Below are 16,619 nucleotides of genomic sequence, written 5' to 3'. Positions count from 1 at the left end.
TCAAAAGTATTTAAGTGTCTATCTTACATCTTCAAGTTTTTAGTGGGATTTACAAAAGTGCCTATCTCCACCTTTAGGCACCTAAATACCCCTGAAAATCTAGCCCCAAGTGATGAGCTAAGACTAAGACTAACTGTAGACTAAGTGACTGGTATATGAGTTGCCCAAGGTCCCTCAAAGGAAGCCTGTTACAGAACCAGGCCTAGAAGTAAGATCTCCAGATTACTAGGGTACTATATTTTAACTGTAAGACATGCATCCTTTCTTTAAGAAAAAACAATATTGCTCATTGCAGTGTTCTTGTAGTCATATTGGTCCCAGGTTAATAGAAAGACAAGATGGGTGAGGTAATATCTGTTATTGGTCCAATTGAAGATATTACCTCACCAACCTTCTCTCTCTCTACTACTGATCATTGACATTGTGTCCCCATATAAATCTCTCTCACTAAAAAAGAATCCTCTATTTTTTCACTTTATTGTATTCAGTCATAGCTTTAATTTTGTTGTGCAACAACTAAAAGCATCACATTTCAAAATTAATATTTAATGATAAAATAGTAGGAGACAACATTTTAAAAGCAAAGGTCATGCCTAATTTTTTCTCCTAACCTTATGCCAGGTGATTTGGTCCTTTCCCCACACCTGACTTGGATTTTTTGAAGACCACACTACTTGTCTGACTGACAGTAAGTGCTGTCATCATGGAATAAATTATTTTTGTCTTCATATCCTGTTTTGCTACATCTCCTGTTTTTCTTGTTCTTCTTTTCTTCCTCCTCTACTATCTGACATCTCTTATGCGTACACTCCTCTGTCTCTTGCCATTCTCCTTCCCTGTCTCTCCATTCAGCACCTGACCTCTTTTTAAAAAAAATCACCATGAAACTAACTGAAAAGAGCCCTAACAAATGGGAAAATTGGTTTAGTTTTAGTAAAAAGTGTTCTATTGTCACTTCTGAAGATCAGTCCTTTATTCATCCACCAAAGGGGTAAACCACGGAAACAGTGGTGCAAGCTATTGTACAATGTCCTACCCACAGATTCCAACCCAAATGTAGAACCACCAACTGTAGGATTATGATGTTAAAAGTCTTCATAAAAATAACAACCAACACATCTTTCATCTAGTTGAATCCCAAAAGCCTGTGTATAGTGGTTAGAGAAACAGACTGAAAGTCAAGAAATCTGGATTTCTATTTCCATGTCTGCCACCAACTTGCACTGAGCCATTGGCCAACCACAACCTTTGCCTCAGTTTCTCCATCTATGTAATAGTGGTTATATATACACTAATATTTGTGAAATACAGTGACACTAAGATGAGAGGCATTTAATAAGTATTAATTATTTATCCAAATGAAAGTATAGGCACAATTTTAGGTAGGCACCATAAAATTATCCACTTTAGAATCTGGCCAGTGCAGTTCAACCTAAGTGCCTATTCAGTCAACAGCTTAGCCTCTGAAACAGCCAACAAAGTGCCAGCTGTGATGTTCAACTGAACACCTGTCCAAATGAACTGGACTAAGACGACTTTGTGTTTAAGTGAATACTTTCATTGTACGTTATAAAACATGTTTGTTTTTTTAACAAGAGATGAAAGAGCACATTGGATCAGGTTTCTTAGGTAACAGGTATGTGGGGGGGGGAGGAGGATTGTGGTGGTGTTTTTCTTTTTTGACCATATGTATTTAGACTTTTTCTTAAACATATATTAACCTGGAGTCTGTAAAGGAAGTTTTTTATTTTTTTAAATACATCCTTTTTATATATATACAGATAGACTTTGCTCAGAAAAATTAAAGTCTTGGGTCTTCAGAAACCTCAATATCACTAAGTATCACACCATTTTTAGCAATCTGATTCCCTCAGGATTTTCTCTTTTCAACATTTTGTTGAATATAGTGCTCTTCCTACTACCTCAGTTAAACTGCCACCCAAGTAAGATTTACTAGAATTTTTATCTCCAAAATCCCTTTTATTGATCCTTCAAAGACCAAAATTTTAATAAATTTCACCTTGCTGCCAGAACACTACACAGAAGAGAACTGTGTGGTAGGGAAACACCACTGAGTGGAAACAGAACAAAAAGGAAAAGAGATGAGGGTGGGATTTCAAGAGGGAGAGAAACAACACAACTAGATATGGGGAAAATGAGAGACTACATAACTATGGAAAGGAAACAAATCCTGGTGGGATATGAGAAACTTGTTTTTTTCTTATTTTGCCTAAATCAAGAGCCTAACCTCCTTCATTATTAATCTAGACATAAAACAGATTCCCAGGCCAGAACACCAACCATAGTAATCTAGTCGACCTCCTGTATAGCACAGGGCACAAAATGTCCCTAAAATAATTCCTAGAGCATATCATTTAGAAAAACATCCAATCTTGATTTAAAAATTATTAGTGATGGAGAATCCACCATGAATCTTGATAAATTGTTCCAGTGGTTAATTATTCTCATTGTTAAAAATTTACACCCTATTTCCAGTGTGAATTTGTCTAGTTTCAATTTCCAGCCATTGGATTGTGTTATACCTCTCTCTGCTAGATGGAAGAGCCCACTATAAAAACATGTATTCCTCACGTAGATACTTGTGGACTGAAATCAAAATCACCCCGTTACCATCTCTTTGTTAAGTTAAATAAATTGAGCTCCCGGAGTCTATCACTATGAGGCACGTTTGCTAATCCTTTAATCATTCTCATGGTTCTTCTTTGAACGTTCTCCAATTTTTCAACATCCTTTTAGAATTGTGGACACCAGAACTGGACACACTATTCCAGGAGCAGTTGCACTAGTGCCAGATACAAAGATAAAATAACCTCTCTACTCTTACTCGAGATTCCCCTGTTTATGTATCCAAGGATTGTATTAGTCCTTTTGGCCACAGCATCACACTGGGAAATCATATTCAGCTGATAATCCACCACAACTCCAAATCTTTTTCAGAGTCACTGCTTTCCAGGATAGAGTTCCCCTCTCTTGTGAGTATGGCCTGCATTCTTTGTTCCTAGATGAATACATTTACATTAGTCATACTAAAATGCACATTGTTTGTTTGTCCTCAGTTTAACAAGCAATCCAGGTTGCGGTGTATTAGTGACCTGTCCTCAATATTTACCATTTCCCCAATTTGTGTGTCATCTGCAAACTTTTAGTGATTTTATGTTTTCTTCCAGGTCATTGATAAACATGTTAAACAGTGTAGGGCCAAGAACAGATACCTGTGGGACCCCACTAAAGACACACCTACTTGATGATTCCCTGTTTCCAATTACATTTTGACACCTATCAGTTAGCCAGCTTTTAATCCATTTAATGTGTGCCATGGTTAATTATACATTGTTCTCTATGCCACGCATCCAGGCAAAGTCTCCTCTTTAAAACCCTATGAATATATATTATTAGCCATTGCATTCTATTGAAAGCCACCAGCAAAGAACTATTTTAAGAACATTTTACAGAAGTTTAAAAGTTTTTATTGGAGCTTATTTTCATCTCATCTCTCTCCTCCTGTAAAGTCGTTTGACTTAATTATTATGAATTCAATGTCAGACACATAAAACCCTCCAAGAAGTTATTTTAAATAGTTTTTCTAAACATAAAATTGTTTTGACTATACTGTTACCTTTGCACCTTCCATGGCTAGATGTCCCATTGCTGGGACTCTCTCCCTTCTCAATGGGATAAAGCTCCTGCTTACTGCCCAGCAAGGCCACAAAATGCCAGACTTTAAAGTCAGGCTTTTTTATAGCTATTCACTGGCAGATAATCGGAAGCTTAAACACCGGCCTATAATAAACAGTTAGGGTGGAGTCCACAAAACAACGTCTACTCCTAACTTATATTAAGGTTCCTAACTTCCACCGATTAAACAGAAGTTAGGAGCCTACACTGATTCATGGATTCCACCCTTGGTTCCAGAAAATCTGATATACCCTTATAATGGAAAAATTGACTCTCTTATAGAGGCAGCTTGCAGTATTACTTTGAAAACTGGTGATCCTTTTTGAACTATGCCAAGACAGTCCAAGAAGCTGAGAAAAACAATTGACCATTTGACTCATTTTGGCCAATTAAGAACTCTGCAAATTAAAGAGTACTCTCTTCATGGACTCATCTCCAACATTCTGTTTGATATATGATGGAGAAACTGCTAAGAAGGCAACATATGTTTACCTACGTATTTGTGTTACAAATTTAGGCCTTGGTCTTGCCAACTCTTATACACATACTTAACTCTAAGCATGTGAATAGTCCTGTTCAATTCAGGAGTACTTCTTAAATGCTTTAAATTCGTGTATGAGTGTTTGCAGGATTGGAGCCTTAGGTTGTTATTACACCAGACATTAAATGTCATATGTAAATTGTTATTGGTGAGTGTTTTCCTGGACTGTATTTAATCCTATTTGTTTGTATTTTGTTTGCTATATAAAGAATAATTCAATCACTGACACTTTAGAGTATTGTATCATATTATTGCAATGGATGCAGTTCTAACTTGTAAGCACCTGATTATTTTCTTGTTCTATCTATGCTTTTTCCAGTTTATTTTTTTTTTAATAGTAATTTTTTTAAAAAGTTAAAAAAAAGAACAGATCACAAGCATAAGAATGAATCCTGCCCTTCTTGGGCCTCAAACCAGGTATGATTTGCCCCCCACCCCCCAGAAAATTCCACACTGGGAGGAAGAAAGAGGAAACGTTTCTCTGACAGTTTTTTGTTGGTGGTGGTTTTTAATGGTGGCTGTTTGACGCTGATCACAGGCATGGCATGCTAGAATAAGTCCCAGTGTGATAGATTAGTGAGCACGGGGCACGTGAGATGATCAAAGTGAATAAATAGACGTATTGTATGACTCTACAATTCATTACATGAACACTGCGTCCATGAGTTCACAAATGTGCACACACACACATATATATTCCCAGACAAAATATGCTAAAATGAAGTTAAGGTTGAGAGGATATATCAGTAATACAACATTACGGGGATGGCGTAATTATTCCCAAAAGATACATTACAAACCCAGGAAATTCAGAGTTAAGGTTACATTTAGAAGAACTCCAAACATATTCAGGTTAAAAAAAAAAAATACGTGGTGAAGAAATCTAAACAACCTCATCTCTGCTCTAAAGTAATGTAGTATTTGTGATCCCAGATTAAATTTATTTTTAAAGACAGATTTTTTCACATATTCCCCTCCCTGCAGGGCATCATTTTCTGGGTTTGTAATGCTTGGGTTTAGGAACATTACAACTTCTCTATAATGTTTTCAACTGGGAAGTTACTGATATATTTGATATATAGTCTCAAACTTAATTCCATGTTAATGCAGTTTTCTTGTCTCCATTTCTCTAAGGTTTTTTCAGACATGAATACTAAACAAGAAACCTCCTGTAAAGTCAGGAGAAGAATATTACCATACAACATTTCTAATTATTTGAAGATCTGTAATATCAACCTCAAAATCTTTTTTTGAAATTTTAAATTTAGGGGCAAATTCAACAGTACACCAAAACAGCCAGAGCACATCAGCTAGTTAAGATGGTTTTACAGCTGCTTTGCATCATCAGAGCAGCATTAAGCATACTGGAGAATCTGACCCTTAATTTGCAATTGACTTATTAAGTGAGAGGGCTGTATTAGCAAAACTGGTGATATGTGAAGGAGGGTAAGAGATCTTAGTCGGTGACTCTCTGTGCTTCCACGGTTCCCCCTGTGCTCTTGCACAAGATTTCAATTAATTTTAACTATATGGGAAGTCTGAAATGCCTGCATTATTCCATTGTTAAGATCATTTGGGACAGAGAAAAGATTGATAGCTGCTTAATTTCTTAAAGGATTGTCTTTAATTAACGTAAACTAACTTAACAAAATAACTTGTAAATTCTCAGAAACTCTCTCTCACTCAATGACTGTTCCACTGTGGATAAATCATTAAATAGTCATTGGGCCAGAGACAGAGGGAAAGAATGACTGTAGTACAGTGGGTAAGGCGTCCACCTGGGAAGTCAGAGACCCTGGCTTCAGTTCCTCTGCTCCACTCACTTATTATTTATCCACGGTGGACAAGCTTCAGCAAGAGACTTTGAGGGAACCCCACATCAATGATTAGGGCACTCTCCTGAGAGATGTGGGATACCCCTGTCCAAATCATCCCTCTCCCTCTGCTAGAGAAGGGGGAATTGAACCGGGATCTCCCACGTCCCAGGTGAATGCTCTAACCATGGGGCTAAAGTTATAAGATGGGCACCATCTCCTCCTCCTCCTCCGGCCAGATTCTGAATGGGACCCAATCTGGTAGGCACATTCATAGGCCACCTACCAGTTTGGGCCATGCATGTGAGATAGGCAGCCAAATGCCTATCTTTCCTGGGCTTGTGAATCGCTCTGCGGTTTAGGCAGGAGATGGTGTCTCAACACCTTGAGGAAGGCAGACATGCACACTCTCAGAGACATAAACATAGGCACAAAGGAGAACTTTTACCCTGAAAACTTAGGTGCCAAATGAGTTTAGACACCTACAGCATTTAGTGGGTGTTTTATGGATCTCAGTGGCACCAAAACTGCGATTTAGGAACTTAAGTACCTTGGATCCCACCCAATATGTTTTGGCAACCTGAACTACAGATACCTTTATTGTTACAGTTGTAATAAATACTTTATTCCCCCAATTGAATATTTACTGAAAAACTGTATTTACTCCTCTCCCCCCCCCATTAGTATTTGTCTAAACAAACATTTAAATACGTAAGATTTTTTTGGGGGGGGGGGAGAGAAGGAAAGGAGGAGGGGTGATTTACTGTACCTGAAAAAAACACCCACTATTCACAAAAGTAATCATTTGTCTAAATTTCCCAAAAGCTCATCTCTTTCACCAAAAGAAGCTGTTACAATAGAAGATATTACCTCACCCACCTTGTCTCTAAGAAAAGTAATGAAACGTTTTAAACCATATTATGAAGAAAATCCCTTCCACATATTTTTGTTTACAACTGAATAGGTCTTTAAGCTGCAAGAAGGTATGAGAAATTCAGACGTTCTTTATAAAATACCGGTTCTTAAATGTGGAAACCCCTTCTGTCCCCTCCTCCAAGAGAAGAAAATGGTCATTCCCATTAATTCAATGGGCAGCGCACAGCCGCGCTTTTGCGACAGGTGAGGCGCAGGGGGGGGGTGGTGGTGTGCACCTCTGCACAGGTGTGTTTGTGCGTGTGGGGGGAGAGGGGGTCAGTGAGCATGCCCAGGAGGTGGGTGGGTGCACGCAGGCCAGCACAGACAGGGCGGGGGTGATGTATTACTACGATATCACGACGGGGTAGCATGGCGAGGGTGGTCCGCGTGTGCTCACATGATGCAGGGTGCCAGCGGGACAGGTGGGCTGGGCTTTGCAGGCGGGTGGGGAGAGGGGCATGCGGCGGGGCGCGCAGGCTCCAGGCGGGAGAAGGGCAGGGGTGCTCCAGGGAGCAGAGGGGCACGCTGGCGGGGCTGTACGGGAGGGAGACGGGCTGGGGCGAGAGGCTAGTGGGGGGGGGGCGGGGGGGGCAGGCCTCGGCGGTGGGGAGCAGGGCCAGCCGCAGGGGGCTCGAGCGGGAGTAGAGGCGGGGCAGGAGGACACAACGCGTCCCCGAGGGAAGCTGCACTACCTGGATCCGCTTCCTATGTCTCCTCCGCTCCGCCATGTTGTCGCCGTCTGGTTTGCCGGTGACGTGGGGGCGGGAGCCTCGCGAGAGGCCGCGGGAGCCGCTATGTGAGCGGGGCGGAGCTGACGGGTAGCTCAGTTGGGCTCACGCCTGGCGGGAGGGGTTAGGGGTAGTGTGGGGGCTGGGATAGGGACCGGCTCGCCGGACGGGGGCGGAGGCGGTTTTGGCGGGCTCCCGGCGGGGCTCGAGCCAGGACACGTGCCCTGCGCTCCCGCTGTCCAGCACGGCGGGGGCGAGCACCCCGCTGGGTATTAGGCGGCCTCCTCAGTAGCGCGCTCCCTGCTCCCTCAGCGCCCCGCCTGAGGGGAGGGGAATGTAGCTGTGGTGCCTGCATCTTACCTAGCGCCCCTGGACGGGCCACCGATGGCAGGTGCTGGTGTGGTGTCTACACTAGCGCTCACAGTGGTGTTAGTTAACACGTCTTAATCAACACGTTAATTAACTCATTAACCATTCAAGTGTGGCTGTATCCCTGGGGTTCTTTTCTCACCCTTGTGGCCAGGGTCATCACCATTTTGGGGCATTCGTGCCCCTCGGTCCCTGCTAGTCTCTTCCTGTGCCACACAATAGTTTTTTTTTTAGTCTGTCGAGGGCTGTAATGCTTTACATTACATTTGCATTACAACCTTTCCCATAGTTTAAGCGATAGGTGCAGATATACACCTTACATAAAAATCAAATACCTTTTTATCTGAGATTGTTTAACCACATGCTTTTACTAATAGGCCATATATATTAGCAAAGCATGTTTAGTTCTGTACCAGAATATGCAACCCACACCAAACCTTGTTGTACCTGGTTATTCCTGCTAATCTGGAAGCGCTCAGCCTGTCTCAGTTTGTATTCATGTGCAAATGAAAATTATACTATCAATTGAAAACAGTAAAAAAAAGTTTAAAATATTTTCAAATATACTTGCCCCTGAATCATCCTGCGCATTTTAGAATCACAATTTCCTATTTTTTGTAAACGTTTTTCTCTCCGTTGGTGCTGGACAACAGATCCACACAAGCTACAAGTTAAACTGGCTGACTGTAGAGGGGACTATACACAAAATAAATTGAAAATATAGGGAAATAAAGTTTTAATCTATTTTAGATAGAGGAAAATTAGGTGTTTCTTCTAAAAATAGTGGGTAAAATATATTCAGACAGAAGTGTGATGTTTAGGTTGACAGTAGCCTTTTCATAATTATTTTATGTGCTTAGCTGTTGAAGTTACAAAACAGTAGATTCAAATTGAGGCTGTTGATTTAACTTTCCTGTGGAAGAGGTTTTGCCCATCTCCTGAATGAATAACAACACTTTACTTGGCACAGAAGTGGTGAAATGCACAAGTGCTAATAGGACACTGACGTGGAAACATGACTTGATGTGCAGAATAATGACAAATGGCATGTGATGTAATGCTTAAATCTATCTTATGAGAAGCCTTCTGCTAATACTGCAAGAAAGCTTTGGCTACTCAGGTTAGAGACATATTCATACACACACAAAACACTTTAGAAAGAAAATGCTCTCACTCCCTGGAACAGCAAACTATGTCCTGTGCTATACCTCTCTGTCGTGTGTGTGAGGTAGCATGTATCTGCTGTTAACAGCAGACTTGTTAACTGAGTCATCAGCACATTAGGAATTTAAATAAGTGGAACAACGAAGTTTCTTAATTCATTCTACATACTGATCTTTCATTAAGAGGCATCTTACACAATTTCTGGAACCTGTATAGTAGGGAAATTCATGGTATTGGAGCAGTACTTGGAAAGTCTGCCTGGAAGAATGGAGACTTAGGTGAACTTGGCTCTGCAACAAACAGAGGACTACCTGAAGGCCAACAAAACAGAGGAACTGTTGTGGCCACAACCTTGAACTGAAGGAGTGGTAGTGATAGATGGTAGAGCCATCCCAGAGAAGAACGAAGTGACTTTGGAACTCCAAGGAATGAACCAAATAGGAATAGGAATGCATACCAAGAATCGAGGAGGGAACTATTGGCCTTTCCTATAATTGCCTTCTATTGTGGTGGATATGTGGAATATAAAACAATTATTTCCCATGGTGGAACCTGACCATGGAGAGAGATTGTTTTTCAGATGTCACAAAGTCCAGTGCTGCCAGGGGACATCCTGTGCCAGTGCAGCTGAAAGAGATGGTATCAACCTTCATGGAGTTGGGGTGTGTCCAGACATTAGTATGATCAAGCTTAGTCAAAATTGAGTGATTGCAGGTAGCAGAACCTTTCAAGGTGATCTGTGTTCATGTGGATTCCAGATGTATAACTTACGGTGGTAGTTATCTCCCAACAAGTAAAAGGAGTCAGATGGCTCAATTCATACTCAAATGAGTATCTCACTTATTCCAATGGCCTATTGTCTTTAGGAGATTGGATCATGCTCTTGCCTTGCTGGAGTTTGAATAGGGCATAGTAAGAGAAATGTTGTAGGTAAAGAGGAGACTGGATATGCTGGCAGCAACATAGGACTTCAGGAATTAGGTTCTGAATTTTGTGTATTGTGTTAGGAGTAGAGCGGGAATACAAGCAGCTTACAAAGTGGGTTTTGGATGTGTGAAGTTCAAATAGTCAAGATTGTTCTGTATTGTATCTATCTGATTTAGATAGTAAGCTGCATAGGGCACAGACAGTGTCTTTGTAAAATGTCATCCACAACTATGGAACCAGTGTTTACAGACTTCTTTATAATACTGGGTTCTCTGATTTTACAAATGCTGCTGCTCTTAAAAATCAAGATGGCTATTGTGACGCTACATCCCATATTCTTCATAGAAAGATGGTTATGATATGAATATGGCATAACTAAGATATATTTTATGCAAGATGGCTCATATAAGGTATCATTGGAAAGGTTATAATTTACTGAATGTGATTATCAAATTTGTATGCATGTATCATTTCTGTATCTAAAGTTAGGAATATTGACTATGTAACAATTACATCTGTGTGTAAATTTGGGAAACGCCCATCAGACAATAAGCAATCAGCCTTAATGGGCCATTAGAAAATGACAATGAGTCTTTGAAGATGTGGATTTCCAATAAGGCCTGGAGTTCCTTCCTGTGGACATTGCAAATAAACCTGGTTTCATAGTTGCTTTGACACTGCAAGGTCAGGTGATAAGATCACCTGATACAAAATACCATCTTGGATACTGTTGGTACTTTTCCTCCGTAGGCAGATGGGGATCAAACAAAGGTTTCCCGCCTGGGGTAAATCCTTTTTGAGGCTGGGGAGGGGGGGGTTAATCTGGACTCTCCTCCATTGTGTACCCAAGAAGAAAGACTGCTGAAAATACCTGAAGGGACAAAGGAACTAACCTGAGAGGAAAGGCAGGGGTGAGTCCAGACTGAGACAGGTCCAGTCTGTAAGAATAAATAACTGGAACTCTAAGCTACAGAAACTCTGCAACTTGCCTAAAATAACAGTTAAGGTGAGAAATTACTTCTTGAAACCAGTCTCTTTAAGATCTTAAGCTTAGTATGCGTGTTTTGTTTTATTTGCTTAGTAATCTGCTTTGTTCTGTTATCCCTTATAATCACTTAATATAAATTTTATTGTTATCCCTTATAATCACTTAATATAAATTTTATTGTTAATAAATTTGTTTTGTTTATTATTAAACCCAGTTTGTCCAATTTCTAACTGGGGGTGGGGCAAGAAGTTGTGCATATCTCTCTTCACATTAAGGGAGAGGGTGAATTTTTATGAGCTAGCACTGTGCAGATCTTTCTATACAGCGCAAGACAATATTATTTTGGGTTTATTCACCAAAGGGGGTGTGCATGTGAGTGCTAGGTGAATACTCTCACACAGAGCTGACTTAGGTCTGTGTCTGCACCTGGGTGTGGCCCTACCTTTGTGTGTGCGCTGCAAAAATCCAGAGAGCCTAATTCAGCAAAACGGAGAGGGAATCCAGGCTGGTGGAACAGAAGGGGCTTAGTGAAACCCAAGTACATCAGGTGGCATCCCAAAAAGGGGGTCTAACCCGTCACAGTTATCACTACACATATACACACATTTGTCCATTTTAGTTAGAAACCTATTTTCTAATACATTTCACAGATTATACATGGTGTGAAGCTCTTGCAATGATATGAACTTTCAAACTGGTCTGCTTTCTTTTTAAGGGAAATCCTAACACATCTTTCTGTATCCTTTAAGACAAATAATACACAATTGACTGAAAGGGACGATTCAGAAGTCACCCAGTAACCCACTACAGGGCCCAGACAAAAGAATGGAACCAGTATGGTCCATCATGTAACACATACTTCGGGACAACTTAATCTGCAGATCACTGGCACTTTAAGCCTTACCAGCTGTTTTAAAGCTGTATTGTATCAATGTATAGAAAGGGAGTCTTTAATCAGAGACTCCAGACAACCTCAACAGTAATGCTCCATATTAAAACAAAAAATCCTTGTGCAATTTGATATTGAAGTAATAAATGCAGATGTGCCAAAAAACATGAAATATATTTTAAAATGCATATTCTGCATTGCGTTACAAGTATAGATCAAATATAAAGAGAAGGCCATGACTGCAAATGAATTATACTCTATTGTGCCAGTCTTTAACCTTTCTTTCCAGGAAGGTTATTAAGAAGGTTATAGCTGGGCTACTTTGGTGTCATCTGGTGTCAGATTCCCTTGATCTCTTTCAGTCTGGCTTTGGACCTGATTATGTCAGGAAGAGTGGTCTCATTGGTTGACGATCTCCTAGAAATAGACAAAGTACATGTTGAAGCTGATTTTTCATTTTTTTCTTTTCTTTTAAAGATTTGTCAACAGTTTTTGATACCAGTGCCCATGAAGTTCTGTTAACACACCTGCAGATACTAGGATAGATGGGAAGATTTTATTCTTCTCAAATATATCCTAAATTGTGGGGTTACAGAATTGTTCATAATGCCTAAAAGTTCTCTCATATGGGATCCACTGTTCCAGTACTATTCTGTCACTGCTCTGGTTAATGTGTACAATATGTGAGGCCATTGCAGGAAGATAGTGAGAAATTTTGGACTATGTTGCCATCAGTGTTCAGGTGACACACTGCGCTATATCTCTGTATCAGAGGGGTAGCCGTGTTAGTCTGAATCTGTAAAAAGCAACAGAGGGTCCTGTGGCACCTTTGAGACTAACAGAAGTACTGGGAGCATAAGCTTTCTTGGGTAAGAACCTCACTTCTTCAGATGCAAGTAATGGAAATCTCCAGAGGCAGGTATATATCAGTGTGGAGATAACGAGGTTAGTTCAATCAGGGAGGGTGAGGTGCTCTGCTAGCAGTTGAGGTGTGAACACCAAGGGAGGAGAAACTGTTTCTGTAGTTGGATAGCCATTCACAGTCTTTGTTTAATCCTGATCTGATGGTGTCAAATTTGCAAATGAACTGGAGCTCAGCAGTTTCTCTTTGGAGTCTGGTCCTGAAGTTTTTTTGCTGTAAGATGGCTACCTTTACATCTGCTGTGTGGCCAGGGAGGTTGAAGTGTTCTCCTACAGGTTTTTGTATATTGCCATTCCTGATATCTGACTTGTGTCCATTTATCCTCTTGCGTAGTGACTGTCCAGTTTGGCCAATGTACATAGCAGAGGGGCATTTCTGGCATATGATGGCATATATAACATTGGTGGACGTGCAGGTGAATGAGCCGGTGATGTTGTAGCTGATCTGGTTAGGTCCAGTGATGGTGTTGCTGGTGTAGATATGTGGGCAGAGTTGGCATCGAGGTTTGTTGCATGGGTTGGTTCCTGAGTTAGAGTTGTTATGGTGCGGTGCATGGTTGCTGGTGAGAATATGCTTAAGGTTGGCAGGTTGTCTGTGGGCGAGGACTGGCCTGCCTCCCAAGGTCTGTGAAAGTGAGGGATCATTGTCCAGGATGGGTTGTAGATCACTGATGATGCGTTGGAGAGGTTTAAGCTGAGGACTGTAGGTGATGGCCAGTGGAGTTCTGTTGGTTTCTCTTCTGGGCCTGTCTTGTAGCAGGAGGCTTCTGGGTACACGTCTGGCTCTGTTGATTTGTTTCTTTATTTCCTTGTGTGGGTATCGTAGTTTTGAGAATGCTTGGTGAAGATCTTGTAGGTGTTGGTCTCTGTCTGAGGGGTTGGAGCAGATGCGATTGTACCTCAGTGCTTGGCTGTAGACGATGGATCGTGTGGTATGACCGGGGTGGAAGCTGGAGGCATGAAGGTAGGCGTAGCGGTCGGTGGGTTTTCGGTATAGGGTGGTGTTAATGTGGCCATCGCTTATTTGTACGGTGGTGTCCAGGAAGTGGACCTCCCGTGTAGATTGGTCCAGGCTGAGGTTGATGGTGGGGTGGGAGCTGTTGAAAGCATGGTGGAATTCTTCCAGGGTCTCCTTCCCATGGGTCCAGATGATGAAGATGTCATCAATATAGCGTAGGTAGAGAAGGGGCATGAGTGGACGAGAGCTGAAGAAGCGTTGTTCCAGGTCAGCCATAAAAATGTTGGCATATTGTGGGGCCATGCGGGTGCCCATAGCAGTGCCACTGGTCTGGAGGTATATATTGTCACCAAATTTGAAATAATTGTGTGTGAGGATAAAGTCACAGAGCTCAGCAATAAGTTGTGCTGTGTCATCATCAGGGATACTGTTCCTGACAGCTTGTATTCCATCTGTATGTGGGATGTTTGTGTAGAGAGCCTCTACATCCATGGTGGCTAGGATGGTGTTTTCTGGGAGGTCACCAATGCATTGTAGTTTTCTCAGGAAATCTGTGGTGTCACGGAGATAGCTGGGAGTGCTGGTGGCGTAGGGTCTGAGTAGGGAGTCCACATATCCAGACAGTCCTTCAGTGAGAGTGCCAATGCCCGAGATGATGGGGCATCCAGGATTTCCAGGTTTGTGGATCTTAGGTAGTAGATAGAATAACCCCGGTCAGGGCTCTAAGGGTATGTTGATTTGTTCCTGTGTTAGTGTAGGGAGTGTCCTGAGTAGATGGTGCAGTTTCTTAGTGTATTCCTCAGTGGGATCTGAGGAAAGCGGCCTGTAGAATTTGGTATTGGAGAGTTGTCTGGCAGCCTCCTTCTGATAGTCAGACCTGTTCACGATGACAACAGCACCTCCTTTATCAGCCTCTTTGATGATAATGTCAGGGTGGTTTCTGAGGCTGTGGATGGCATTGTGTTCTGCACGACTTAGGTTGTGAGGCAAGCGATGTTGTTTTTCCACAATTTCTGCCTATGCACGTCGGCGGAAGCATTCTATGTATAGGTCCAGACTGTCATTTCGACCCTCAGGAGGAGTCCATGTGAAGTTCTTCTTCCTGTGTTGTTGGTGGGAGGGTATCTGTGTATCAGTGCGCTGTTCAGTGTTATCATGAAAGTATTCTTTGAGTCGGAGGCGGCGAAAGTAGGCTTCCAGATCACCACAGAACTGTATCATGTTCGTGGGGGTACTGGGGCAAAAGGAGAGTCCCCGAGATAGGACAGACTCTTCTGCTGGGTTGAGCGCTATATCTGATTTTCATTGAGCATAGATGGAGTAGTGTATCCATTTCCCAGTCCCTGGCTAGGATTGAATGTGGATAGGGTGAGGTGGTTGCAGTTCAATCCAGACAAGTTGTTGATGCTGGTAGAATGGGGCAGCATCTAGCAAAAGGCAAGATGGGGTGATGCCTGCCTCCATGATTGAGGAGGACTGACTACATTTTGTCAATGAGGTTTGCAGTTTGGGCAGAGGAAACTTTTGGATCCCACTTTGCTCCTGAATTCTCAGGAGAGATCTACAGCCTAAAATGCTTTTTTTCATCCAAGTCTGGTTAGGAAACTGAAACTGTAACCATTTTCTGTGGTGTAGGCCTTGCTGCTGTTACCCATTCCTCCAAGATTAATTATTGCAATGCACCTGACGGGATACCCTCAAGAAACAACTCAGAAGCTACAACAGCTGCAGAAAGCAACTGACCACCTCCAAGGAGAACTTAACACCAGTTTTCCAGACTGATTTTGCTTCCTATTTGCTTCCAAGTGAAATTCAGATTATTGACAATGATCTATAACAGTAGTTCTCAAACTTTTGTACTGGTGACCCCTTTCACATAGGAAGCCTCTGAGTGCGACCCCCCCCTTATAAATTAAAAACACTTTTTTATATATTTAACATCATTAAAAATGCTGGAGACAAAGTGGCGTTTGGGGTGAAGACTAACAGCTTGCGACCCCCCATGTAATACCCTCGCAACCCCCTGAGGGGCCCTGACCCCCAGTTTGAGAACCCCTGATCTATAAAACCATGTACGACTCCTGTTTGGGATCTGCCTAACTGAGATGACACACCTTGTGCTATTTGTAATTCAGAATGTTGAGGTGAGCCAGGTACCTCCTTAGCTCTAAAAAGCTTGAAGCTGGAGTCAGGGCCTTTGTTTCTAATATGTATATTTCTGCTAGTCTAACAGAAACAGAGTTTGTTGACCATTTTAGGATCTATTTTCATAGGCTTTTATCTCAAGGAACTGATTTTGAGGGATGGACACAGTTCACAGTGTGGAGGTGCGAATTTATTCTACTTTTGTTTATATCGGTCAATAAATTGTGTATGACTTTAGTAATTTTATATTGCACTTGGACACAATGTGTTGGGCACATTTTACATATAAAAACAAGTAAATAGGTGCTAGGAATTGGGGGTAACATCCCATATGTGAGATTTTACATACAACCAATGGTAAAACTGGTAGTATATTCCATGAGATTTAAACAGTAATGATTGGTGGATTTTAATGTATGCATACATAAAGTGAGACATTTTGGTTCTAAGAATCATAAAGCAACCCGTATGATGCCGTGTAAAGAGCTGGAATATACTGACAGGCATAGACGACTGGTGCAAATATTCTTGGGGTTGGGTCTGAGTAGGGGATAGCCACAGGTG

General features: G+C 41.6%; 1 protein-coding gene across 1 annotated transcript in view; it reads right to left on the bottom strand.

Annotated features, from left to right (window-relative positions):
* SEC62 (SEC62 homolog, preprotein translocation factor) overlaps nucleotides 1-7,735 on the bottom strand; it is a 28,523-nt gene extending 20,788 nt beyond the window's left edge. Inside the window, exon 1 of the mRNA XM_054039179.1 lies at nucleotides 7,659-7,735. Coding sequence (XP_053895154.1) covers nucleotides 7,659-7,694 — 36 coding nt within the window. The 5' untranslated portion in view covers nucleotides 7,695-7,735. The remainder of the gene's footprint in view (nucleotides 1-7,658) is intronic.
* Between the last annotated feature and the right edge of the window lie 8,884 nt (nucleotides 7,736-16,619).

Source organism: Malaclemys terrapin, chromosome 9 (genome assembly GCF_027887155.1).
Source record: "Malaclemys terrapin pileata isolate rMalTer1 chromosome 9, rMalTer1.hap1, whole genome shotgun sequence".
In the NCBI taxonomy this organism is placed as follows: domain Eukaryota; kingdom Metazoa; phylum Chordata; order Testudines; family Emydidae; genus Malaclemys; species Malaclemys terrapin.
This window is presented reverse-complemented; position numbering and strand designations above follow the sequence as displayed.